Here is a 27,766-nt window from a genome sequence, read left to right as displayed (position 1 = left end):
AGGAGACATATGTAAAACTTAAGACAATAAAAAAATAAAATAAAATAAATAAAATAAAATAAATGATTTGGGGTGAACCTACTAGGCTTTGGCCAATGCAAAATGAGGAAGTAGGTACAGGTTACTTTGAATTTTGCCCATTTCTCCCATAAGATTTCTTTCTATTGCTGGTCAAATAGATGGTTTCCCAGTCCTCTGTGGTTTGGGAAGCTATTTACTACCTACTTTCCACATACTCTGCTACAAGAAATTCGTATAGTATGTTCCTGACTGAATCTCCCACTGCCTTTGTCTGGAACTTTAAATCCAAATGGCATCTGGAAGGAACAGTGTCTTGGACACTGACAATAATACCTTCACCTATCCCTCAACTCTCAATGGAGTGAGTAAATAATGACTTGGGATCCCACCTGTAAAAGTTAGCCCTCCATAATTAATGACTAATAAATATTAAGTGCTGTGATTCTGAGGCATTATTCATGTCTCACCAAATGACATCATTATCCTAGTTCCACAATGTAGAGCCAAGGAGTCATTCTACCTCTTTGTCCCCCTAACTGAATTGAATCCATCACCAAATCCTGTCAATTTTTTTCTCAAAAACATCATTGGGAGTTCATCTACTTCCCTCTGTCTTCTTTATTGCCTATATAGCAACTGAACTTTCATGTTTATCTGTGAGGTTGTAAGCTCCATGAAAGCATGAATCTTTCCTGATTTCCTCCCATTGTTATATCATTATTGTGTGGCACACAATGATTATTCAACATATACCTGTTTAGTGAATAAATGAGAAGCTACACTAAACCTTAAATCTGTGTACAGATTTATACAGAAATGAAAGGGAAATAATAATTATAAGAAAGAATAAACATAAGCTAAAGAATAAAATAACTAATATGACTTGTAGGCCAAAAATAAGATGGACTAGAAATGAGGATAGATTTTGTGTAAATGGTAAATAACTTTCCATGGAAGGCATAGGAAGCAGAGTTTATGGGAAAGTGGAGATTTTTCAAGCAGGATGGTGATAAATTGGAAGGAAAAGTTAAATATGTACTAGTTGAAGCAAAAAAGCCAGTATTAATTCAGATGTGATATGATGAGGACCCGGATTTGGAAGGTAGCAGTAGGTTTTACAAGAGAAAGTTTCAGAGAGAAAAAATGTTTTAAAGAAAAAGAACTTGGGTCATTGTCTGAATGTGGGGCATGGATATCACTCTCTCCATGTATTTTAATGAATTTCTCTAGACTTATTTTTACTTGGCAATGAAATTCCAGATACATTAACTTATAGTTATTTTTAGTAATATCTATGTATTATAGGAAATAAAATATGAAAAAGTGCTCTAAACCTGGGTGTTTAAACTTCAACCACTTTGACATTTTGGATTGGACAGCTCTTAGACATGGGGGCTGTCCTGTGCATTGTGGGATGCTTGGCAGCATCATGGCCTCTAGCCCTTAGATGTCAGTAGCATCTGCCTACCCAGTTGTGACATCAAATATGTCTCTAGCCCTAGTCAGTTTGGCTCAGTGGATAGAGCGTTGGCCTGCAGACGGAAGGGTCCTGGGTTTGATTCTGATCAAGGGCACATGCCCAGGTTGCAGGCTCCATCCCCAGGAGGCAGCCTATCAATTATTCTCATCACTGATGTTTTTATCTCTTTCTCCCTCTCCCTTCCTCTCTGAAATCAATAAAAATATATTGTAAAAATACATCTAGACAATGGGGAAGGAAGGGAAAAATTTCCTCTGTTGGAGAACCACTATTCTAAAAGTAGAGTCCTATAAAGTGCATAATATCATCATTATAGGAAGAGATTAATGGGGGTCAGGGGGAAGGAGGATCTATGTAATTCTTTCAACAATAAAGATTTTTTAAAATATCATCATTATAAATAGTTACTATTAAAAAACAAACATATTTTAAATTTACTTCAGAAAGTGAATTTTTAAGGAAAACACATCTTATGTTAAATGTAAACATCATTTTTAAAGGGATGTTTAGAATGGAAGGAGTAAACCTTTAAATGTACTTACATTGAGTTCTAAAACGATTCCAAGACAATCAATCAGCAATGACACGAACGTGGCTATGGTGATGATAACCACTGTTACGATTATGTGGAACACTGATGAAAGATTCCCACCAAAAAATACATTGGCAATTACCTGCCAAATAAACAGATCATTTAGAAAGGGATTCACAGACACAGGCAGGATTTATTAAGAGAGTATTTCATATTATGGCACTTAGGACTATATAAAATACTGCCAATCTAAATTTAAGCCATATGAGTGTTGTACATTTTCCCAAGTACTTACACATAGACATACACACATCAATAACAAGGATTCTTTGTTGAACTATTATACAGGCAGTACATAGCATACTAATGTGTGAATAAATGTATTTCTCAAGTGTAAGAAAGACTTTTGAAAGTTGCCTATCATTCTTCCTTGAGTCCAACAAGGTTACCACTAAGACAATCCACAGATGCTAATGAGATTATTTGAATGATCTCTAAGAAAGGAGTTACCATAATTTTCTTTAATAATAATGGATGTGTAATATCCTTTACTGACAGGGAATTAGTTTTATGAAATCTAAATCCTATTTGATACAAGTTAAATCTATTTTATCTTGCCTTTCCTCAACATAAATGGAGAAAAGTTGATCATCATTTTCCACTGATACTTAGATTAGGAAATCAATCAACAGTTAACTATTTAATATGTCCTATACTGTGATATGTTGGCAAAGAGAAAATGTCTAGGAGCTTTATTTATCTAGCTCTGTCTGTCTTAAAGTAATTGGCTTTACAGCATTACTGAAATGTGCTTTTCCTACCTTGTCTTGAGGTGGGGCTGGAAACATGGATAGGATTTAGAGCAGAATTATAAACTGATGCAACAGTGTAAAAAAGAACAATGAGGTAAGAACAGGAATGAAACCTATGAAGGACAAAGAGGAGACAGTCTCAACAGGATGGTGACTGCGCCACAAAAAACATGAGGCAAGAATTGGAAATGGTAGGAGATCGCCAGAGGGTGGGGGACTTTCACAAAGCCAACTCTCTAAGCTGTGATAAGTAAACGTCCTAAATAAGTAACATTCCCCATAGAGAGATACCACTGTAACCTCGGCAATAATGTAATGGGGATACTAATAACTTTTATTCATTTATGGCTTTACAATTGGTATTGTCTTTCCAAATATTAACTTGCTTAAGATTCGTTTTTATAGAGGCCTCTATGATAGAATTGTAATTGTGGAAAGTCACTAGTGAGGCAGGATAGTGAGACACGAGTTTGGACACCCTTGTATGCGGTTGGCTGCTTTATCTATAACCAGAAATGGCTGTGATTATGTTTTTACCAACTGTACATTTGTGTGTGTGTGTGCGCGTGTAGAAAAAGAAAAAGAAAAAGAGAAAGGAAGTGAATGGGTGAGGTATATGCAAGGTTCCTCTGCCTAGTAATTGTTCTGATGGCAGAGATCTTGATTTTGTTCTGTCTTCCTGTCGTGGCAGCTAGAAAGGAAATACAAGTTCCAAGTATTGAAGACATAGCTGTGCAGGTGGAATGACTCACACTGTCCACAGACAGTTCACCAGAAACCATATGAGGATGACCATCTGTTATTGCTCATCTAGAGATCAGATCTGAACCTAAAATACTGGGCAGAAGCTAACATAAAACCATTTCCTGCCTCCAACTTTAGTCGGCAAAATTCTAAAGGCTCTTAGATTTAAAAAATCAACATAAATTCAGTCTAGGTCACTGGTTCTCAACCTGTGGGTCGTGACCCCTTTGGGGGTCGAACGACCCTTTCATAGGGGTCGCCTAAGACCATCGGAAAACACATATATAATTACATATTGTTTTGTGATTAATCACTATGCTTTAATTATGTTCAATTTGTAACAATGAAATTGGGGGTCACCACAACATGAGGAACTGTATTAAAGGGTTGCGGCATTAGGAAGGTTGAGAACCACTGGTCTAGGTCTTCATTATATTCAAAGTGGAGAACTGACCAGTGAGTTACACATTTGCAGGTGAAGGCAAGTGCTGACTCTAAAGGACCTACATAGTGCTGAACATTTCCCTTATTCCGTGTCCCTGTGCTGTTCCTCGTCCCCAGCATTGGCAGAAGGTAAGCACGGCTCTGCCTGTAGAAGCCTGCCCATTAGTGTAGTTAAAGCTCTGTAGGAGTTTCACTTCACACATTGGAGCCATTCACATGGTGCACTGTGTAAACAGCCTCTAGGAATAGATCCTAAGACTAATCCCTTTTCAGTGTGATTCCTGAAAGAACCACTGTGAAGCAGGATCATGTTTTTTTGCTAACTGGTACAGTGGATTTTTAGCTAATTTGCATAAAGGACTCCGGACAAGCCATGTTCTCTAAATTTTATACAAAGAGGATTAGTTCTCTTTCACCTAATCTTCCTCCGCAAACCTAGGTGGACTAGATAACATGACTTGGAGTTGACTTAAAAGTGAAATATATATAATACTATTTATATTCTTTTATATGGTATATAAATACAAATAAATTTATATAAACATATAAAATATAGCCATAAAATGAATGGTTTAAACGGAATTTTGGGTTTCCATGGAAGTAAGATATTTTTGTTTTTAAAATATATGAAAACTGATCAGAATCTGTCCTATGGTGCCTTTAATACATGTTGACTTATAAAATATCTTAGCAAAAAGATAATTTTGTAAAACATGTTTTAAACTTTAGTACTTAATTTCTTTGCAAGAATGTTGTTTTTTTTGTTTGTTTGTTTTTAAAAACTTAGTTTGGCTCTATTAAAGACTGGCATTCATTTTGGAATGCAGTTGTGTAAATATTTACACTTATGCTAATATAAACGAAACCAAATCTAACTTTAAAAAAATATATCTTGTAAACACTGAATATAAGTTTATCTTTAAACTGATTGAAAAGAACATTTTGGGAATTTGCAGATTCAGATTATTTACAAATCTTTCTAAATTAAATGTAGTAGAGAGATCCCCTAGACAAAGTGTTGGAAAGGAATTGTGCTTACCTCTCTAGTCACAAAGCATTCAATTGGGTACGTCAAAATGACTGTGACTCCGTAACAAAACCTTCCAAAGGTTACCAGGTCATCATTTCTGCAATAATTTTCAAATAAGTCTCCTAGAGAATGATATAAAATAGATTTACTTAATAAATATCATACATTGATATAAATATCTAATTAAGTAGATGGTGGATATTTATTATATCAATGAAGCTACATAAACTTCATTTTATTTAATCCATAGAATAAATTGCCAAATCTAAATAAGTTTTTGAATTCAATAACTATATAATTATTATCTGATATGAAAACTAGTATATATTCCACCTGAAGATTAATTAATCACTAATAGTTTTCCTCTTATTCTCATTTTTTTCTTTGGTAGATTTGCTTAAATTTGTATCAACTTCTGAAAAGTATTTTTATCCATTGTCTTTGTACACCAGAATCAACTCCCTAAATTCCTGTGCATTGGTTTTATGAACTTGCTTCTGGTCTTTGTTTCTGGTAAGTAAGTGACTTCATTATTTTTTTAAAGGGTCTTTTAAAATAAACAAATTTCCTTTTGAAATGCTATTCATAGATCAAGGACAATCCTGAAAGGAAGAGTGGACCATTGCGTCTGGGGAGATGAATTTCCTGTGTATCACACCACAGGGTCTAATCACAAACGCAGGCCACAGCAAGAAATTCCAAACATACATTATCTTTCATGGTATCCAATGAACTCCACTGTATATGCACTGATTCAAAACTGAAAATATGGAAGAGTAGTATATTTCATTAGTTCCAAACTCAATGAGGGACTATATATCCCTTGAACCAGTTCTTACTTAGAGACTGTATTTTCTCAGGTACCTCTGTAATCTGATGAGGGCACAAAAGACAGGTCAGCAAAAAAAGTTTCCCAATACTGAAACCAAAAAAAACTTTGGTATGTTGATTTCCTAAATATAACATACTTACGTCTTAAAATTTTGGTCAGTTTTCATTAGACTGAATAGGAAATTAGTTCAAAGTCACACACTACTACATTGTGTAAAAAGAAAACAATACTTTTGTACTTTCTTTCATTAAAAAGCAAAATGACCTGCCTCTTCCTAAGACTTATTTCAAGTGACTCTTCTCTCCTCCCACCACCAACTAGAACAAATGTATATTACTTCCTAGTGTTTCTGTGGGGCCGAAGGGGATTAACCACAGAGCAGTAGTGGCAGAGACCTGTTTTAAGGTTGATGGAAAAGGTTCCAGCACTTTAAGAAAACAGGACAGACGCTCCCCTTCACTAACCTCCACTAAAAAAATGAGCCTGACACCGATTCAAAAGTCACTGGGAATGTCAAGAACAATCTAGAGTTCTGACTGCCTCCTCACAAGCTGAAATTAATCTACTTAAAGGGAAAAGAAAAGCAGCACACAGTTTGCACAAACAAGACCAGATCTGCCTTAGGTGAAATGGCCTGAAGAAACAATGTCAGCTTTTTCTAGCTTGAGACTAAGTGTATTTTAGGGAATTATAGCTAGGGAAACACACACACACACACACACACACACACACACCCTACCAAACCTGTCAGCTTTGTTATATAAAGATTTAATTGTATCTGAGCAATTACCACTGTTAAATACACCAATGAGGTGTGACCAATAAAAAGGGTTTGTGTGTTACAGAGAAGGCATTTAAAAACCAAGGTTTTGTAGAGATTGGAGCCTACAGACCATTCATCTTGGCAAAAATAGTGACACGTGGCAATATTTTGAGAAGATTCTTAACAAGACTCTCAAGGGACTTCATTACTGCACTTTTATGGCGCACACACGTATTATATTTTTACTAGATTGGCCTTATGTTAATCACTCTCTTTTGAAACTATCTTTATTCCTCAAGTAATATCTGTCTTTAATCATAGTCACCTGTAACCTCTGTTTGAAACTCACCTAAGGGGAGCAGGCATCTAAGAGACAGCTTTTAATGGGTCACCCTTGACCAAAATGTGGTAAGCAGCACAAAAAATGAAAATAAAATTGTACTGGAAGTCTGGAGACTTGTTTTCTACTTTGTCACCAGCCAGCTTGGGCAAGTCACTTCTGTTTGTGTTTTAAAAGGGGGTAAAGCTGGTTTTTCCACTTACCTTCATGGAGTTGTTTAAAGGTCAAATGAGCTAATAGACCTGCAAAAGCTGTGCGATTCATGAATCACAGCATTTAGCAGGCTGTCACACTGAATATCATACTACATAGCTGAGGGAATGTGAGGGTCAAAGGCAGAGAACGGTGACCGCTCAGTTGTTGGGCCTGGCTGCATAGAAGACCAGAGGAGAAAGTTTGGTGCGGTGCCATGAGGTGAGGTTGGTGGGAGGGAAGAGGCTGGTTTTGAGAATAACGATGTTTTGTGTTTAAGGCAAGAATGGAACAACTAAGTAGAAATGTCCTGCAGGCAAGAGGCTGAAGATGGCTATAAACAGTTCTGGACTAGTTAAGATAATGAAAGTCTGCAGAGAATTTGTTAAGAGGAAATAAGGCAACTTGCCTGAACCAATCAATGGGAGGTGGGGGTATAGAGGGGGAGGGATGAGAAAGCAAAGATGAATTACTTGGAGAGAAAAAAATTATTAACAGAGCAAATGAGGGCATGGTAGTGCTCCTTTCTCTTCAGGAGGAAAGGATGTTCAGTACTAATAAGTGATTCAGAGAACTCTATGAGAATCAGAACCAAGGAGAAGATTCTTAGCTTTGATTAGCTTTGAAGCATGGGAGGATATTGCTGTTTTCGAAAATAAATTTGCAGTGGAGTAGCAGAGAAGGAACCTAGAATTCAGGTACTCTGAAGGGAAAGCATGAAGGAGGGAGAATGGGCTACAGAATTTTAGCAGTTTTGCCGGGCCACTGTGGCTCAGTGGTTGAGAGTCAGGTTGCAGGCTTGACCCCCGACAGGGTACGTGCAGAAGGTATCGGATTGATAATTCTCTGTCATCATTGATGTTACTATTTCTCTCTCCCTCTCTCTTGATTTCAGAGAGGAAGGGAGAGGGAGAGAGAGATAGAAACATCAGTGATGAGAGGTAATCATTGATTGGCTTCCTCCTGTACGCCCCCTACTGAGGATTTAGCTAGGGCTATATATATATATATTTTTATAGCCCTAGCTGGTTTGGCTCAGTGAATAGAGCATTGGCCTGTGGACTGAAGGATCCCAGGTTCGATTCTGGTCAAGGGCAAATGCCCGGGTTTCAGGCTGGATCCCCAGTAGGGGTCGTACAGGAGGAAGCCAATCAATGATTATCTCTCATCACCAAAGGACTTGTATGCATGCATATAAGCATAACCAATGGACACAGACACCAGGGGAGTGAGGGCATGAGCGGGGAGGGGGGGGGGGCGGGCAATAAGGACACATATGTAATACCTTAATCAATAAAGAAAATAAAATTTAAAAATATATTTAAAAAAAAGAAGTTTAGCAGTTTTAAAATGAGAAAATTAGGAGACAGAAGCAGCAGAGAGGTAAGAGGTAGAGGAAAAAATAGGTTGAAGAGAGAACATTTGTCTGAAGTAGAACATGGGGTATAATTGTACCCAAAATGTGAATACCAAACATGGTAAGACCAAGCCTCTCATTTACCTTGGGTGAAGCCAGTAAATGTCAAGTATCCACATGTAGCAAAGAGAATACTGATAAGCACAGAAACCAAGGTGGACACGTGGATGATGCGGGACCACTTAGCTACTGTGCGTTCCTCCAAAGAACCATACACTAAGAAGCAGTTATGGTGGCAAATAAATGCTGCAAACAAACAACAAAAATCATTATTGAAACAAGCACCAGTGTCCTTCTTTTACTTCTGGAAACTCAGAGATGCATGCTACTTTGGAATGAAGATGAACTGAAGTTCAAATATACTAATTTATGAGATATATCAAAAAATAATCTTTCTAACAGCTTTGGGAACGAGAAATTTCATTCACATTAGGCCTGTGTAGTCTCTTCATGTCACTCTTGATATAAACCAGGCCTATTCAATTTTCTCTCCCATTTTCCATTTTCTAGTGGCCTTTCCAATCTTAAGGGGAATATAAACAACACTATATTTCCGCTCCACGGCTTCTTTCCCAATCTGTGATGTAACAGAGGCACTTTAGACATCCGGCCAATTCCTAATACTTTGTGTGCAAGGTTTTAAAGAAATCCATAACATTTGCTAGATTTTCAAGTGAAGAAATAAGATGGCTTTTATGAATGTTCTGCATGAGAAAGAGACTTGTCCAAATGGAAGCAAATTTTAGTGATGAGTGAGAAAAGTTTGGGCCTAATTTTATGTTGGCACAAACTAGATCATATGCTGCTAATAGGATGTCTAAGACATAGGACATCTGTTCGCCAGACACAGATCTGAAACACAGCACTTCTTCACTGTACAGAAGACTCCATATTGAGAAAAAGCCTTTGAAACCATATACTCACCAAACGACATGACACCAACAGCCTGAATGGCATTGGGTTTTGCAAATACCCAGGCATCTTCTGTTTTTGGTCTAAAAGATAGTTAATTTAATGAATAATTAAACAGATACAAGCATAACCATATCTGAGAACAAGGAATGCTGTCACAATATAAATGGAATATCTTTATGTCAGAAATAATAAGGGGCCTCCATTAATTGTAAATAAATTCCTTAGGTATATCAATGCTTTCTGTTAACCCCAGTCCTCTAAAAATGCATGTCAAATACTTGGAAAGGCTATATTACCTATTTTAAATATCCACTGATTACTTAATTTTGTGACTATTTGGTCACTAATTTAACAACAAACATTTGTTATGCACTCATTTGATATAATTGAGAAAGGTACAAAAATTGATAATGCAGTGTTATTCCTCAATTAATCAATACTGCCCTTTATTCCCCTCCAACTAATTCTTCCAGATTCATCCTACACAACAGAGATTCAAAATTGGCACTACTTTATTGAGGAAGGTGGACATGAACTAATGTCAATCAATGATGAACTTAGCCATGTTCGGGAAACTATCTTATGTTATCTCAATCTTCACAATAACCTAAGCATTATTATCACCATGTAATATATTAGGAGAGTAAAGTTCTGGGTGGTCACATAATTGGTCAATCTTCTCAGATAGTAAGTGAAGAAGTTGAGATTTCTCTTTGGTCTGTCCATCTCAATATCTCTTCCACACTGAACTCTCAGTCACCTTGTTTCCACCTTTGGACATACTTCTCAAAAAGGTTGAAAACATATACTCTTTAAGTGACTCAAAGAAGCCTCTTTCTTGGTGGAATTAAAATATTCGCTAGCCTCTCTGTTGGCAGGGATTGGTTTCCCTGATTAACACATTCCCCAGTAATGGTGAAGAGCATAGGCTCCAGGTAGGACAGCCTGTTTGGGTTTTCTGGCTCCTTCTACTTATTAGCTGTGTGGTCTTAGGGAAGTTACTTAACCTCTCTGTGTTTCAGTTTTGATATCTACAAAAGGAGGATAATGATAGCACCTTATTCATTGAGTTCATATAAAACTCCTGACAGAGAGCCTGGAATATATTAAGTGTTCAGATTATGCACTGTATTGTTGTTATTATCCACTGTCATGAACTAAAAGGTAGCAAAAGTCTAAAAAGTATGGCTAGTTTCCCTGAAAAGAAAAAGATTTAGCAAGACCCAAAGAATGCATGAAATTAGATGAGGGGGGTGGGGAAGAAAAGTCCTAAAAAGCACAAAGCCATCTATTTTATGTTTGTTATTAATTCTAGAGGTAGACACATAAACATCCCATTGGTTTTATCAAAGTTAGTGAGATTTATGCATTATGCCATTTCTTTCCACTTTTGAAATGAGCAGATGCAGACACAAAGGAACTAGCTAGCCTCCAAGGGAGGCCTCCAGCTGGTACAAGGCTTGCTCCACTTCCCTTAGTTTTTTGAGTGGGAGTTGCTGCCACCTGCTGCCTCCACTACTACCTGTCAAATCCCAATGTTAATGTGAAAAAATACATATTTTATCCATGATCTTTAAGTATTTTTTTAAAGGCAGTACTAACAGTTGCAGAAACTTGACTATTTTTAACTTTCTAATATATTTTAAATGATGTACTTTTCCCGTTAAAGTATTTGCAGGCAAATAAAACTCATTTTTTTCTGTTCAGTATGGATTGTAGTGGTGTCTTTTTAACTATTATATTAGTAATGAAAAGATAGGAGTTTGATATTCATTTTTCTTCTTTATTTAAGTTTTTTAAAATGTTCTTGGCCCATATGGTTCCTTCAGTATATTCCTAGCAAAGATGGAGTATGGAACAGTAACTAGAGATCATTTTGGATTTTCTGTGTTCAGCATAATGATGCTGATTTTATAAGATGTAAAGTACCAAAAAAGATGTTATAGCTTGGGAAAAAATATGTATACAAATCTAGATAAAGTGAAAAAAAAGATATTGAATATGGCTTTGCAATTGTTTATGAAATAGCCTGTGATTGAGTTCTAGACAACCATTTCAAGAGAAAAAAATGAAAAAGTGTCCTTTTATATTTTATGAGATTGCTGAAACCTTGATACCCAATGTGGATGAGAAAATGAACATACAGATTGTTCTGACTTTAGGCTTAGATGCTGAAAGAGAAAATGAAATATCAAATGCAATCAAGAAAATATGTAAGAAAAAATCATGACTAAAAAGAGTTTTTCCAATAAATGCAAGGGTAGTTCAATAACTGAAGAATCTATTAATGTAATTCATCACATTAACAGGTTAATGGAATTAAAAGCTAACACCATTGAAAAATATTTTGAATAGCCTATAATCCAGTATTTATTTTGATAAGCAAAATATTAATAAATAGAACTTCCTTAACCTAATAGAAATATGACATACTTAGAAGTGGCAAATTATCAATATTACAGTTAAAGATGGAAACCAGATAAGGATATTCACCATCACTTCTTCCATAATACATGTGTTAATTCTAGGGAAAAAACAAGTATGTCAGAAGAGAAATACTGTATAATTCCACCTATATTTTATTCCAGAAAAGACAAAACTATGAAGACAGTAAGAAGATCAGTGGTTGTCAGGAGTTGGGGTTTAGGGCATGGGATGAAGAGGCAGAGTGAGAGGAATTTTAGGGCAGTGAAATACTCTGCATGATACTATAATGATGGAGGCATGTCATTATACATTTGCCCAACCCCACAGAATGTACAATACCAAGAGTGAACTCTATTTAAATTACAGACCTTGGTTGATTAGGATGTACTAATCTACATTCATCAATTGTAACCAATGCGCCACTTTAGTAGGGGATGCTAATAATGGGGGACCTATGGTGTATGGTACAAGGTATATGGAAAAACCTCTATGCTTGCCTTTCAATTTTGCTGTGAATTAAAAACTGCTCTAAAAAAACAAAGTCTTAAAAAAAATCTGAACTGGACATCTAGCTAAACATGGTTAAAAACAAAGCCAAAAGCAAGTGTTAATTTGAGAAAAACAAGTGTGCAAGAAGAGAGCTAAAACTATTTAATTTTGAACACTGTGTTATATATTTGCATATTATGATATGGAAGGAGAGAAATTATCATTTGAGAGAGCTAAAGCCTCATTTACTATATGACAAGAGAACAGTGAGAAACCAGAAATAACAATTAAAAGCATATTAAAGTAAAAAATATAAATGCCAAATGATACATCTGAAATAGGAAAAGATTTGGTAGTAGATCGCTCTGTTTCATTAAAAGCCATCAGTAATATTTGATTTTGTAGAAATATATGAATGTATTCTTTTGAGAAAAAATAAATCCAAATGAAAGTAATATTGGGGAAAATCAGGATCCTTTAAAATGTCCCACAAAGCTTCAAGTAGATCAAGGCAACATAATGGAGGCTTACTGTAAGGTTAAATGGTTCAAGTATTTTAATACTAAGAAAAATAGAGGCTGGCTTATAGCAGTTTGCAGCCTTGGTATGGCAAATACTTTCAAAAGAATAATTGCTTGCTTCCCTTACTCTAAAAAATCCAGTCATATACGTAGTTACATTTTTTAAGAAGCCTTTTTGTGTGGGAGTGGGGAGGTTTGGGGGAGTTCTTCATTTTGCAAAATTATCTCAGCTTGTATTCTTGGATTCAGGCATTTCATCCTATTTTGAAAGACAAATTCCACGTTGACAACAGTTGGGTGGAAGTAATAAGGCAAAGCAATAGGAAGCAAGCCCTAACAAATATGCCTTCAGTCTTCACAGACTTATGAAAACAAGCTTCAGGGGGATTGCTTCTGATCCCCAAACATAAGACTTCCGATCCAAAAGATCAAACATCACACCTCTCTGTGGTACCTGCCCAGATTCTTTTCCGCTAAACACAGGCACTGCCTCTTCCAAATCAGATGGTCTCGGCAGGGTCTGCATTTTTGTTAAGAGAGCCTCACATATTAACCTCTTCAACCAGACACATCGGAGAGTTAAGTGCTCTGTCTGGCAGGCAAACAAAAGCTCCACGTTTCCTGTCAGGCCACCAGCTATTAATGAGGGAGGCAGATCTGCCCACTTCCCCAGCGCGGCCTTGGCTGACAGTTGTCTGCAGCTTCCTGGCTCCCAGCTCACGTTTCTTCTGATTCTGTTCTCTACACAATTGTGATTTACATGAATATATAAAGCTATTCAGGAAAATTCTTTTTGGGAATCACTCTAAACATCAAAACTGATTCTTTTTTTTAAATTTTTTTTAGAAAAACACATTTTACATAAAGCTAATCTTGAGTTAAAATGTACATAAGACATTATGCTGAATTTTTTTTTGCCAAATTATCTTCTTTTTTATATGAATCATATAAAAAGCTTGCACAGCTTGGCACCACAAATATCACAAATACTTCTTTTTTTCTCATTTGGGACACTAACCACTTTTGATTTTATTGTCACTTCTTTTCTTTTCTTTTCTTTTCTTTTCTTTTCTTTTCTTTTCTTCTCTTCTCTTCTTTTCCTTTCTTCTCTTCTCTTCTCTTCTCTTCTCTTCTCTTCTCTTCTCTTCTCTTCTCTTCTCTTCTCTTTCTCTCTCTCTCTCTCTCTCTCTCTCTCTCTCTCTCTCTCTTTCTATCTTTCTTTCTTCCTCCATTATTGGCTCTAATTCCTCTGTTAACTCTTTACAAACTGGTGTTAACTATTTTGTCAGTTTGGATTGAAAAAGCAGAGAGTGGATCAGAGGGGGCAGGATTTCACTTTTTATTTTTTATTTATATAATTTTTAAATTAAATTTATTTTTTAAATTGATTTGAGAGAGAGAGGTGAGAAACATCGATTCAACTCATTGTTCCACTTATTCATTCATTGGTTGCTCTTTGCATGCAGGCTGACTGGGGATGGAACACTCAACTTTGGCGCTTCAGGAAAATGCTCTAATCAATTGAGCTACCCGGCTAGGGCCTCACTTCTTTATATAATAAAAGTTTGTTAGAATTATGAGTGTTGTTTTGATTCTCAACTGTGTTTTTTGCAGAACAGAATTACATTAAAATATTTTACATTAAAATAAATGTAATGCAGTTAATTATTTTCTATTAGGATTCTACTTGGGTTTACCTCTCTTCACCTTATACACTGTCTCTGCACAATCTTGTGCATAGCAGACTCTTCCTAAACTCCAGACTTGCATTTCCAAAATGCTGGGTGACTTCTCCTTCTTCTTCCTCTCTCTGAACACCAGGTGTTACTCAAAATAAAGATATTAAAATATTAAAAACTCATTATTTTCCCCCAGACTGCTTCCTCTCCTATCCTGGTTAGTAACTTAGAAAAATCTGGGGTCCTTCCTCTACATTTCAATACACCTGCTCATAACTCTATTAAGTAGTCTGCTGAGGTTACCTTCCATGTGTTTGTCCACCCACCTCGCCCCCAATAAGCTTTAAGAGTCCTGCAAAAAGGGGTTGCGCTTTATTGATCTTCCCAGGCCCAGTACCTGAAAAGTGATTAAAGCAAGTAAGCACTTAGTAAATGCTAATGGACTGAACAGACTCTTCCATTTCCTCATTTTGGTGGTGAGCTCTGGACCATCTACCAGTCTGGTTATCCAAACAGAAAACCTTGGCATCACCCCCCTCTTTTTTTTTTTAATATATATTTTTATTGACTTTTTACAGAGAGGAAGGGAGAGGGATAGTTAGAAACATCAATGAGAGAGAAACATCGATCAGCTGCCTCCTGCACGCCCCCTACTGGGGATGTGCCCACAGCCAAGGTACATGCCCTTGACCAGAATCGAACCTGGGACCCTTGAGTCCGCAGGCCAACACTCTATCCACTGAGCCAAACCAGTTAGGGCCATCACCCCCCTCTTTGCTTCCTCTTCCCTTGTATCATGTTTTTCTGCCCCCAATCTGTGCTCACCTCTGCTGCAACATAAAAGCAAGATAGAGTTTTTGAGGACATTCTTAAGGGAGACACCTTTATTTTTATTTGATAGTTTCTTAATCAATGGCAAAGTGTCCGTCCTCTCCATGTCCCTCTCCTAATGTGATCATTTTGAACTGATTCTGTCATTCTATGCATCGTACCTCTAGGCCTCACACACTTCTGTCAACAAAGGCTTCCAACCTCCTCCCACTCTCCTTTTTAATCCAATTAATGCCAGCACATTTTAAGCAGCAGAGCACATATTGCATTATCTTGAAATTATATTAAATAGTCTAAGGAGGTTACCTTCTATGTGCTTGTCCACCCCACCTGCCTGCCTGCCCAGCTTGTGTTAAGGACTCTTCCTCTGTTTCCATGGCACTTTCCTATAATTCTATTAAGTATTTTATTCAGATTATCTCTCCAGTGTCTATTCTCCCCATCCACATGCTATAGATGTCTAAGGCCAGGGATTTGTTTTCTTCATCTTCACAGTCCCAATACCTAGAAGAGTAATTGCCATCAGCTGGACATTTAATAAATGCTTGTTGACTGAAAAAACAGGCTACTCTATTTTTGTTCTTTGATTATAAATCTATACCAGAGACCAGTATGTGTTCTAACTGGCAATAACAAACAGGTTGTCAACCTCACTAAGGCAGCCATTTATAAAAATATTAATGATGAACCCTGGCCAGTGTTGTGAGGTGGTTAGAGCATCAGCCCATGCACCAAAAGGTCTCAGGTTCGATTCCCAGTCAAGGGCACATTCTATTTGTTGCTTCATGTAGGCAAACTGGTAAAACTTACCAGTAGCTCTAACAGTGCTGCAAAACTTGGAGTCAAATGATATTTTAGCAATGAGTTAGCAAATTTTTCTAGTATGAAAATAACCTTAGGAAAATTTTCTTTGACAAGGGAATATTTTTGTATGAATTTTTTTTATTGATTAAGGTATTACATATGTGCCCTTATCCCCCATTGCCCACCCCCACCCCCTTGTATGAAATTTTTATTGTCCCAAGATAATTTTTATTTTTTCATTACTTCAAAAATTTGGTCAGTCAATCCTCAAGTTGCATCAACTAAAATCAGAAAAAAAACATAGATTCATTCACTTATTCAACTGATCAACAGTTCTTTGCTGAATTCTAATTGTTTGTTAAGCACTGTGCTGAGTAATAGGGATTCGGTGTGAAGTAAAACAAATGTGATCTCTGTTCTCATGGAGTTCACAATATGGTGATAAATACATAAAATACACAACAAAACATACAAAAGATGAATAAAGATAATTTTACAAATAGCATTATTATTGTATTCCTATGTGTAAGTCCCTTCTCATGTCCTATGGTAAAATTCCAAATTTAACCAACCAAAGTATTCAAGTTCAGAACCTACTCCCGTCTACCACACTCTCAGATAATCCCATTTCAGAAAAAAATAGAGTGTGCTGCACATGGACATGCAAATGCCCTTTACTGGTCTTCAGAATGAAACCATATTTACCCTCCATACTCTTACTGTTTCCATAGGAAGAAGTATCCCAACTCCTCTCCAAGGATTACTCTATATTGTAAATTCCAACTTTTCAAGATCTCCTGGCTTGATCTATAACAAGTTCAATATCTTCTACGGTAAAAAAAATATATTCTTTAGGGTTCTTACTCCCTCAAACCACTGTTTTGTCATGTCATTTGCATTTACTTATGCTCTTCACACACAAATAAGAAGGAGGAGGGAGAGGATTTGCAAAATGTACTTTCCTATCATTTTGCTTTCATCTTCATTCTCTCTCATCTGGCTTCTACCCATATTATTTGATTTAATCTCTGGAAGGTTACCGGTAACTTCCTGTCACCTGCAGTAGAAACCTGTGGTTTGCATCAGGCAGTGTCTGCTCCTGGCATCATTGCCTTGCTTTCCTTTGGGATCGTCCTCTCCCCACTCTGAGTCCATGTGCTTTAGTTTGGTTGACCTTATCCTTAGCATGGAGGGTAATCAAGTAATCTAAACATGAGCAACTCAAAGAGGCCATGATGATAGGGTTTGTGAGTGTCACAGGTCCTCAGTAGAGCCAATCAGAACTGACACTGGAAGTAAAGTTGGAGATAATTTATAAAACAAAGCTCTTTCTTTTTATATGGACTTGAACTTGAATGGATGTAGGCTGAGACTGCTGCTGCCATCTTGTCACGATAAAGAGAAAGCCTGTCAGAAACTAGAGACATAACAGGAAGTGAAGCCAAGAGATTAAAAAAAAAGAGATAAATTATGCCTGATTTCATTGACTGAGCTCCTAAATTCAACCAAATCTCATAACAGAACTACCCTTGAACTTTACAGTAATGTGAGCAATAAATTCCCTTTGTTTCATTCAGTTAGGGTCCTGTCGTTGTTGTCATTGGCAACAAAAAGAACAATAATGTATACATTATCAAAACATTCCATTTAACAAAACTAATTATTCCATTTTTTCAAATATGCACTGTTCCTCTATCTTAACACATTTTTTTCTGATCCTTTCTTTAATTCCCTTTATTCCTTCTTATGTATAGGATTATATTGTAGAATTTCAGGATTAGAATGGATAAGGGGTAGAGGAACTAATATGTGTTGAGGTCCTTGGGGAAGGCACATTTTATGTGTATAAATTCCTGGGGAAAGTGTAGCTGCATTTTTGGAATTATATTTGGAACACCAACCACACACACTGTTGTTTAAAATGCTGTATAAGAGATGCCACATGAAGAGAAAATAGCTGTAAATATGGACTGCATACTATCATTTCTATTTTAAATATAAAGAATTGAATATTAACAAAGCACAGAATGAAGGTTTTCATAGCAATGATGTCTCTGATCCTAGTCTAAAAAATAATGGAGGACTGTGCTATTGCATTTTCATACTAGCACACTTTCTAGAAAGCAATTAAATTGCTTTGCTGCCTCAGTTTTTTGAAAACAAAAGGTTTGAAAATACAATAAACTGATCATTATTTCCAAAAAGAACTGAAAGTCATTGGACTGTGAGCTATTTGACATCATATCAAAAAGCAGAACTTACGGCCCTCTGAGTTATGAAAAAGGAAATTGAACTGTGTTTTATTTTTAAAACACAACCACTAAAAAGCTGTTTCCATAGTAACAAGGTCAATACCAGTAGCCATTACAGACCTTCCTCCTTTCTGATAGTGGGTTTAAAAATCTTTCAAATACCAATTTAAAATCCCTACGAAAAAAATCTAGTTTTTCTGATCTGAACCAAGAATGAGGAAAAACACATTGGAGTACTGAATTTCTCATGTTTTATGGATTATGAGCATTTGTGGCCTGTCATATTTTCAGAAAGAAGCCTGCCTGGCTAGCTGCTATGCCAACCCCTGAACATGGGATTTGATTAGCCTGATTGTAAATCTGGACAAATAGAAGTTGTTTGCAGTAGTATTCAAACAGAAATAGAAGGCGGCACAGTATTAGGAAACACACTTCTTTAACATCTAAATATTGAAAGAGTGAAGTAAATAACCACTGTTATTAGGAAAATTTCAAAGGCTCAGATAAAATAAGACATCACCACTAGAGGAAGCTTAGAAAGATGCAGGCCTCATTGTGGTTACGACAGAAATAAATAGCTCTGTGGCCATAAAATCAATTCATTAAGCCCAACCAGGAAGTGTCTTCTCCTTTCTCTTCCTTTGTATCGAGATATGCTGCCTTTATGATGATCATTTGTGAGATATTTTACTTCTCTTTGTATTCAAAATAGTATCTCACATAACATTTTGTATATAAAAGATACTAAGAAAAAAGTAAGTGAAAAATGAATCCTGAAAAATAATGACAAAAGAGTAACTAAAATAACATAAAATCTCCCGTCTATTTTTAGAAATGATGCATCAGTTAAAAGTGTACTCGTGCCTAAACCGGTTTGGCTCAGTGGATAGAGCGTCGGCCTGTGGACTGAAGGGTCCCAGGTTCGATTCTGGTCAAGGGCATGTACCTGGGTTGCGGGCACATCCCCAGTAGGAGATGTGCAGGAGGCGGCTGATCGATGTCTCTCTCTCATCGATGTTTCTGACTCTCTATCTCTCTCCCTTCCTCTCTGTAAAAAATCAATAAAATATATTTAAAAAAAAAAGAAGCTTATAAAAGTGTACTCGTAATTTTAATCTCTTTAAACCAAGGGTCTCTAGATCCTTGTTCACAGATTCATAACTGTTAAATAATGAACCTAATCGCCTGGTCACTATGCAGATCCCTCAGAATCTCTGCAGGTAGGGATCTGACATCAGTATTTTGAAAAGCTGCTCAGCTCAGGTAATTCTAATGAGAAGCCAGAGTTAAAAAATCATTGCTTTAAATGGTTTTCCTGAAGGTCAATTAATGAATAATTTATTTTCCTTCCATTTTTAAGGACTTGTTTTTCCTCCTCAATATTGTAACATAGTGCTATGCCAAATCGATAAGACCTTTTATTATAACCTACTGATTTATTCTCTAGAATCACTTTTCATAATAAAACCTTCAATGAAAATAGTTGTCTTATACAATTGAAAAATTAAGCCAAAAATTATTACTTGAATTTTGTGTTCAATATATTTCTTAGCTCTTTGTTGCTGTGCAATCAATTTTTGAAAATCAGAACTGAATACAGACCAACATAATAGATGCTAAGTAAATATCAGTAGAATTTAATATATGCTTTTGGGCTTTTATGCTTTCCTTTCCTGGGCCTGTATTGCCTTTTACACCCTTATCTACCTGGAAAAGTTCAGATTCTTCCTTCAAAACATGCAGATCATGTTTCTCTTCCTCCAGGAAGCCCTCCCTGATTCGGACAGACTATTAAGCACTCTCTTCTGTGGCACTGCTGCTACCCCTTGTTTATGCTTCTATTTTTCACTCCTTTTACTATACTGTCATTTCTTTTTCTTTTTAAAAAATATGTCCCTTCTCTATAACTGATTGTGAACAACTTGTAGCAGGGGCTGACTTATGGCTCTCTGCTCTTTTTCTCTCAGGGCACACACACCAAAATAGCCAGAAACAATAGGCATTCTGAGTTTACTATATGAAAGAATAAGTGGCCACACTGAAGTGAACCAGGTGCATTTCAAAAACTCTATTGTGATGGACTGAATGGTCTCCCCCAACAATGTTCAAGTGCTAACCTCCAGTGAGATGGTGTCTGGAGAGGGGGACTTTGGGAGATAATTAGGTTTAGATGAGGTCATGAGGGCTGGGCACTCTTGATAGGATCAGTGCTCTTATAAGAGGAGACACCAGAGAGCTTGCTTTCTGCCACATGAAGACACAGCAAGAAGACCAGGAAGAGATTTCTCACCAGAATCCGATCACACTGGCAGACTCCAGACTATCCTATATAATAAAAGGCTAATATGAAAATTGACCAAACGGTGGAATGACTGGTCGCTATGATGCTCACTGATCACCAGGGGGCAGATGCTCAATGCAGGAGCTGCCTCTGATGGTCAGCGTGCTCCCACAGGGGGAGCACTGCTCATCTATAAGCCCTGAGCTGGGCTCATGACTGGCGAGTGCAGCGGCAGTGGCAGGAGCCTCTCCCACCTCTGCAGCATCCCCTGAGTGCTTCCGGACTGCTAGAGGGCGCAGGCAGGGCTGAGGGACCTTCCCCACCCCCTTGAGTGCATGAATTTTGTGCACAGGGCGTTTAGTGAGAAAATAAATGTCTGTTGTTTAAGCCACCCACCTATAGTATTTTGTTCCAGCAACCCAAGCTGACTAATACAATTGTGAGCTGGGATTAAGTTGTTTGAAGAGAACATTAATATAAACATCATAGATAATTACACATTTCCCTTTTATTTAAGTCTTTAAAAATTTAAGTGTTTGTTTTTACAAAGGAAAGGCCATATCAAATGCAGTTAGACAAGATAATTCATATTTTCTTCCCAATAAATTTGAGGCATCATTTTTGGTATTTACCTGACAGCATCGAGTAACAAATGAAGTGATTTTTGCATAAGAACAGTTAATCAATAGAAAAAAGTAAGCTACCTTGGGGACCACATTATTAATTGTAGCTATTCACCAGGCTTTCTTTTTTTCCCTCTCTCACAGGTCACATTCTTTGAAGATCCAGCTTGTCATGATGTCTTAAATTAATTTCATTTTGTCTTATTTGGGATAGTGAAAATATTTAAGGTCTCATGGAAACTCCATAATGTATTAATTATTTATTCAACAAATACTTATTGTGCATTATGGGAATCTAATTTTGCATTTAAAGCCAACTTAGTTAGTTTCATTCCAGCATTCTCGTGGGACTATGGATATGAACTACTCAGTCCTTATCTGATGAATCTATTCTATAACCAAATAATAAAAACTGTGCAGTTTAGATCAGCAGTACCCACAGTTTGAATTTCATGGGTGAGTAAATAAAATTTGGGAAACTGACACCAAGTTGCCAACATTTATTTGGCCAACTATTAACATTAAAAACAAATACCACTATCATCTCTCACTATTAGTTCATAAATGACAAAGCATTTTAACGTAACATAATTAAAGAATATAATCTTAGTAGAGAGTAAAGGGTGGCTTTCAATGTGACTACCTTTTGTTTAATGGCCAAAAGCATCCACAATATTCTTTATTCCTCTCATTTCAACCTAGATTGATGAAATTTGTTAAGAACGAGTCTATCTCTGAGGTATATATAGAAATTTCTATCATCTACCACTTTTCCTCCTGAGTGCTCTACCTAGATCCTATTTCTCACCATTCTCATCAACCATGCAGAGTCCAATGTAAACATGCATGCCTACCTACATGTAATTATTTTCTCTCATTTTTGCAAATAATAAAGAAAGAAAAATGATGCTTCTGGTACCACTATTACTTTACATTTCAGAATTTATGCCAAATAAATATCTATGTGATGATCATAAATCAAAGACCAATCAATATAGCAACAAAACTTACATGTGTGGACCCAATGAAATTACCCTGGCCATTGCAATCCCAAGAATCACAGTTGTTAAAACTGTGGAAATAAGAGAGATCTGTAAAAAGAAAATGTAAAGATACCATTAGTTGCTTCATAGAGCAGTGTGTGTGCCGCATTAATATTAAAAATGTAATACCCGACTATTTAGTCAGGGGCACTCACCTCTTTCCCCCTAGATTGTCAAATAAAAAAAATGACAACAGCCAACACAACAATAGCCACCTGGTGTGAATGAATCAATATGCCTATTTCTTTTGTCATATCAGAAAATAATATATAATATTTTTTTGGTGTGCCCCAGAATTTTAGTAATTAGGTTATGTGTGCCATGAGATTAAAGAAGTTGAAAATCACTGATATAGGAGTTATTTTATTGAAAGTATTAGGTGTTTCTCTTTTTACTTGAGTAAATATATGCCCAGTTTCAAATACAATAATTTAATGGTTTATTCTTATAGATTGGGTTGATAATTTCAAGTACATAACTTTTTATCAGATCATAGTCTGTTTTTTTTTTTCACTTAAATAGGAGAGCAAGTATCATATATGACTGTTGTAATCTTGCAAGATGGCTTTACATGATTTTAGTGGCTTCCTGTGTAGAATACAAAATTGATGATTTTCTTTTATGAAAGTGAAAGTATGTTTATTTTTCTTCAGGCCCTATTTTAGTGTTGACTTATGCTTTTTTACTATCTATAGTTGCTCCTTCTGCTTGTCTTTATCTTACCCTCACCCTTCCAACCCAGCAATCCCCTCCCACATTTTTGGGGTGCCTCTGATGTTTCCTTTTTGTTCTCTAGTTTTAGTTGTTTGCCTTTGTGATCTTGCCATTTGGTCTGTATTTCTAAGTCTTCTTTGCTTCTTCCTTTCTCTTTGGTCACTATTTCAAATGGTTAAATATAAACTGATCTGTGTATGTATATGTTCTACACACTCATTACATTAGATCTATGTTTAATCTCTTAATTTTTATGGATAAACACATTTTAGACTTTCTTCTCTGATAAGATAAATATAATACAAACTTTATTTCATTTCATTTAATGGTTGTTAACCTTGTTTTCTGTGTTGTTAGTTTTTAGAAGGAAAGTTCTATTATGAGCCCTCTGATCTACTGAGGAACAGAAATATTAAGTAACATTCCCAAGGTCACACAGCAAGAAAGTGGCAAAGGAGAAACTCAAATGTAAGAATCCTGACTCAAGATCATGGCTTCTAACTACCCTGATTTACTCATTAGGAAATTTATTTAGATATTTCAATATGACACTTTGAAGGGGCATTATGATAGAGTATTAGCAGCCTCCTGTTCATGAATTCTTGGTCTTCTGCTCTGTGAAGGCAACATTTATGTTTACATTGATCATGTGAATGGAAAATAGTTCAGCCATTTCAGATATTTCACCATAAAAAGCCCACTTTGATATACTCTTGTTTATCTCCAGATGACTGTTAGGGAAGGCAGGCAGAATAGTCAGAATACTCAGGAATATCATTTCCATTCTCAACTCTACCTGAAAAGAGGGATTTCTTAACTGTGGACACACATCAAACATCACAGTAAAAAGTAAAATTCAATCAGCTGTTGGATTTTTCAAAACAGAATACAAAAATATATGTATAATTCTTTTTAAAAATGTTTCATTGCAATGTTTGGCATCATGTAGGTACAGCATCAATAATATTTTGGGTAAAATACAAACATCCTTGACAGTAAGGAAATAAAATATAACCAGATAAAGGCTACTCTATGTTGGTGGGCATATGCAGAAAATTGAATAATTATGTGATTGGTCTTATTAGAAAGTAATCAGCATTTGTCTTTAGCAATACAAATCATAAATATTGACTAAATTCTCAACAATTAATCAATCAACACATTGACATGCAATGAATGAAAAATAGGCAAAACAGACACTGTAATTTATAAACAAAATTTTAAGCCAATAAAGTGATTCATCCCTATTTCTAAATTGTTTACTTTTAAATTAACTTACTGTCTATAAAAACAATAAATTTTTTTTTGGAAATTAAACTTGGTTTAAGTATAGTTCTTTGTATTTTCTAAATGTAAAGGGTGGCTGCCTGTCATCAGTTAGAGTATCTACCTCACAAAGGAAAAAGGGCCTGACCGGCGTGGCTCAAGGGGTTTAATGTCAACCTAGGAACCAGGAGGTCACAGTTTGATTCCCAGTCAGGGCCCATGCCTCAGTTGCAGGCTTGATCCCCATTGGGGGGCGTGCAGGAGGCAGCCAAACAATGATTATCTCTCATCATTGATGTTCCTATCTCTCTCTCCCTTTCCCTTCCTCTCTGAAATCAATAAAAATATATTATTAAAAAAAATAAAAAGGAAAGGCATATTTAGTTCACACTCATCAACTATTTAACCTCCCATTCCCAAAAGTAAGCTAAAGATTCAACCATAGTTTACTCTAGCACAATTATAATTAAACTAAAAGAAACTGACGATAAATACTGTAAATAAGAACTTAGCCATACAGATAGCAGTTGGACACAATTAATGCAAATTAGGAAGTACATTTCTGTGCTAACTTAAAATGTAAAAATTACCTTTCCAAGCTTTGCTATGTCTCGGTACAAGGACAAAGGCAGAGTAAAGACAATCGTGGTAAGTACAATAATGAAGTGGCGACCAATAAACAAGTTTTCAGGATCAACTAAAACACAAATTTTATAAAGTGTTTATAGGTCTGCGTAACATATCAGTGACACAGTAAATATTGAATTATCAAATGACTTTAATATTAAATAATATCTAAAAGAGAAAGTTTTGAGAGTAAATATGCTTCATAAAACCATGTAGAACTAGAAATAATACATGAAAATATAAATACAAAATAACTTAAGGATAAACCTATAGTAAATAATGTTAAAATATTTTACATTTAAATATTTTCATATCCTCCTAGTCAGTTTCCTTGTTTCTACCTTTTTTTGTCTCCTTAGAGTACAGTGTAGTCTTAACCTGGAAACTACAGACATCTTTTCCAAAATCAAAAAAACATTATGTCACTCCTTGTCCAAAGCCCTCTAATGGCCAAACTGTTCATTCAGAAAATAAGCTACACAGGGATAAGGCATATTCTGAGGCTTTTTGGTTTTTAATCCTCAAAGATATATATTTACTGATTTTTTAGTGAGAGAGAGAGAGACAGAGACATTGATGTGAGAAACATTGATCAGTTGCCTCCCGTATATACCTAGACCAGGGATTGAACCCAAAATCTAGGTATGTGCCCTGACCAGGGATCGAACCCCGGGACAATGCTCCAACCAACTGACCCACCCAGCCAGAGCTATTCTGAAGCTTTAAAAAATATTTTTCTGTATTTCAAAGAAACTTGAACAGTAAAACTTTAACAAAGTTTTAGAAATAAATATTTAGATAAAAATATTCACTATATACTTTTTCCTTTTGTTGAGAAAGAAGTATTTTCCTTGAAGGAAAACAGAGAGAAGCAACCTGAATAGAGAAGTAAGTCAGAGGGAAACTGCTGAAACCTAGTATACAATGTCTTAGACTCTAGAGCAGCGGTTCTCAACCTGTGGGTCGCGACCGCTTTGGGGGTCGAACGACCCTTTCACAGGGGTCGCCTATGACCATCGGAAAACACATATATAATTACATATTGTTTTTGTGATTAATCACTATGCTTTAATTATGTTCAATTTGTAACAATGAAAATACATCCTGCATATCAGATATTTACATTACGATTCATAACAGTAGCAAAATTACAGTTATGAAGTAGCAATGAAAATAATTTTATGGTTGGGGGTCACCACAACATGAGGAACTGTATCAAAGGGTCATGGCATTAGGAAAGTTGAGAACCACTGCTCTAGAGAGAGAGAGAGAGAGAGAGAGAGAGATTGAGAGAGAGGATGTGTGTGTGTGTGTGTGTGTGTGTGTGTGCGTGCGTGTGTGTCTATCATCAAATACCCCAAAAATTGTAAACATAAATTAAAACATACTTACAAGGATTTATATATATTTTAAAGCTGTGCTAATCACAGTACTGTATTTGCTTCAGGAACTCTACATCTATTCCAATGAAGACACCATTGTTTTAATTTTTTAACTCATATTGAATTCCTTCAGAGATCATGTAGTTATATTTTTTAAATATCCTTAGTGGTACCAAGTCTTTGTGTGTTTAATTCTGTGAAGTTTAAAGTCTGTAGAAGCCAAATCTGTCAAATAAGTGTGTGTAATTTTAAAAAAATAAAAAAGAAGCTATTAGTCTGAAAAGTGGGACTAATTTTCTAATATGGCTAATTAACTAAAAGAAAGTTCCAAGATAGGAATTTCAAAATGGCATAAATTTCACACACACACACACACACACACACACACTCACACACATGAATGGAAAAATTAATCATGAGTATTTAACTCAGCCATAGCTAACAATCATCATAAAGTTGTGAATTAAAACAATAAAAGTTTAAGACCCCAAAACCCTGAATGTAAATATTTACATATTTCTGGTGAACATAGTTTGAATTAAATTATTTGTATATCTGTTTATATTTACCCCTTCAAACCGCTCCCCCTATGATATATTTAGTAGAAAATGTATTTCCTTTACTGGGAAAATTCTAAGGCCTAGAAAAACACTAAAATAGACTGCTATGAACAGCCTGGAGGAGCTTAGTAACAGGATCTCTATTCATGTAAAGGACATTTTTCATTAATGATCCAATGATGAGATCTATTACCTTTACTGATCTTTTAACAAAAATGTACCCAAATACGCATTCTAAATGTTTTAACAATAGTAGGGAGTAATGAACATTGTAATATTTCAAAAATTTCAAAATCAAAGACATACTACTTCTTACACCAACGTTTCTCATTAATTTAACTTGTATCATGATCCAAGAATTTAGTTATCTGGAAAAGGTATAAGCAATTGCCCACTTGTCAGTCTAAGACAATGGTGATCTATTTCAGGAGAAAAAAATACTAAGGATTTTATCTACTTCTAAAACTACTTTGGCATCATATTAATCTTTATAAAAATAATCATACATTACAAAACAACATTCAATGATATAAAGAAACTGTGACAAGAATAAAAGTGTGTTCTTTGCTATGTAACCTATGTTTTAAAAGTAATTTTTAATGTTTTATAAAATTAATAACCAGGAATGGGTTTCAAAGGGAACTTTAGCCTTGTCTATGATGTTTTATTTATTTATTTTTAAAATATATTTTTATTGATTTCATAGAGGAACAGAGAGGGAGAGAGAGATAGAAACATCAATGAT

At 35.8% G+C, this 27,766-nt stretch overlaps 1 protein-coding gene across 3 annotated transcripts in view; it reads right to left on the bottom strand.

The window, feature by feature from the left end:
• Nucleotides 1-27,766, bottom strand: part of SLC38A11 (solute carrier family 38 member 11) — a 46,238-nt gene that overhangs the window by 6,971 nt on the left and 11,501 nt on the right. For all 3 annotated transcript variants that reach the window (XM_023743766.1, XM_014446638.2, XM_023743772.1), the window contains 6 exons: nt 25,043-25,149; nt 22,441-22,520; nt 9,532-9,602; nt 8,692-8,853; nt 5,073-5,185; nt 2,044-2,175 (listed from right to left, as the gene is read on the bottom strand). In XM_023743766.1, the coding sequence (XP_023599534.1) occupies nt 2,044-2,175; nt 5,073-5,185; nt 8,692-8,853; nt 9,532-9,602; nt 22,441-22,520; nt 25,043-25,149 (665 nt within the window). The remainder of the gene's footprint in view (nt 1-2,043; nt 2,176-5,072; nt 5,186-8,691; nt 8,854-9,531; nt 9,603-22,440; nt 22,521-25,042; nt 25,150-27,766) is intronic.

This window comes from Myotis lucifugus, unplaced genomic scaffold (assembly GCF_000147115.1).
Source record: "Myotis lucifugus unplaced genomic scaffold, Myoluc2.0 scaffold_5, whole genome shotgun sequence".
Lineage (NCBI taxonomy): Eukaryota > Metazoa > Chordata > Mammalia > Chiroptera > Vespertilionidae > Myotis > Myotis lucifugus.
The sequence above is the reverse complement of the archived record's forward strand: the minus strand, read 5'-3'. Positions and strand labels throughout refer to the sequence as shown.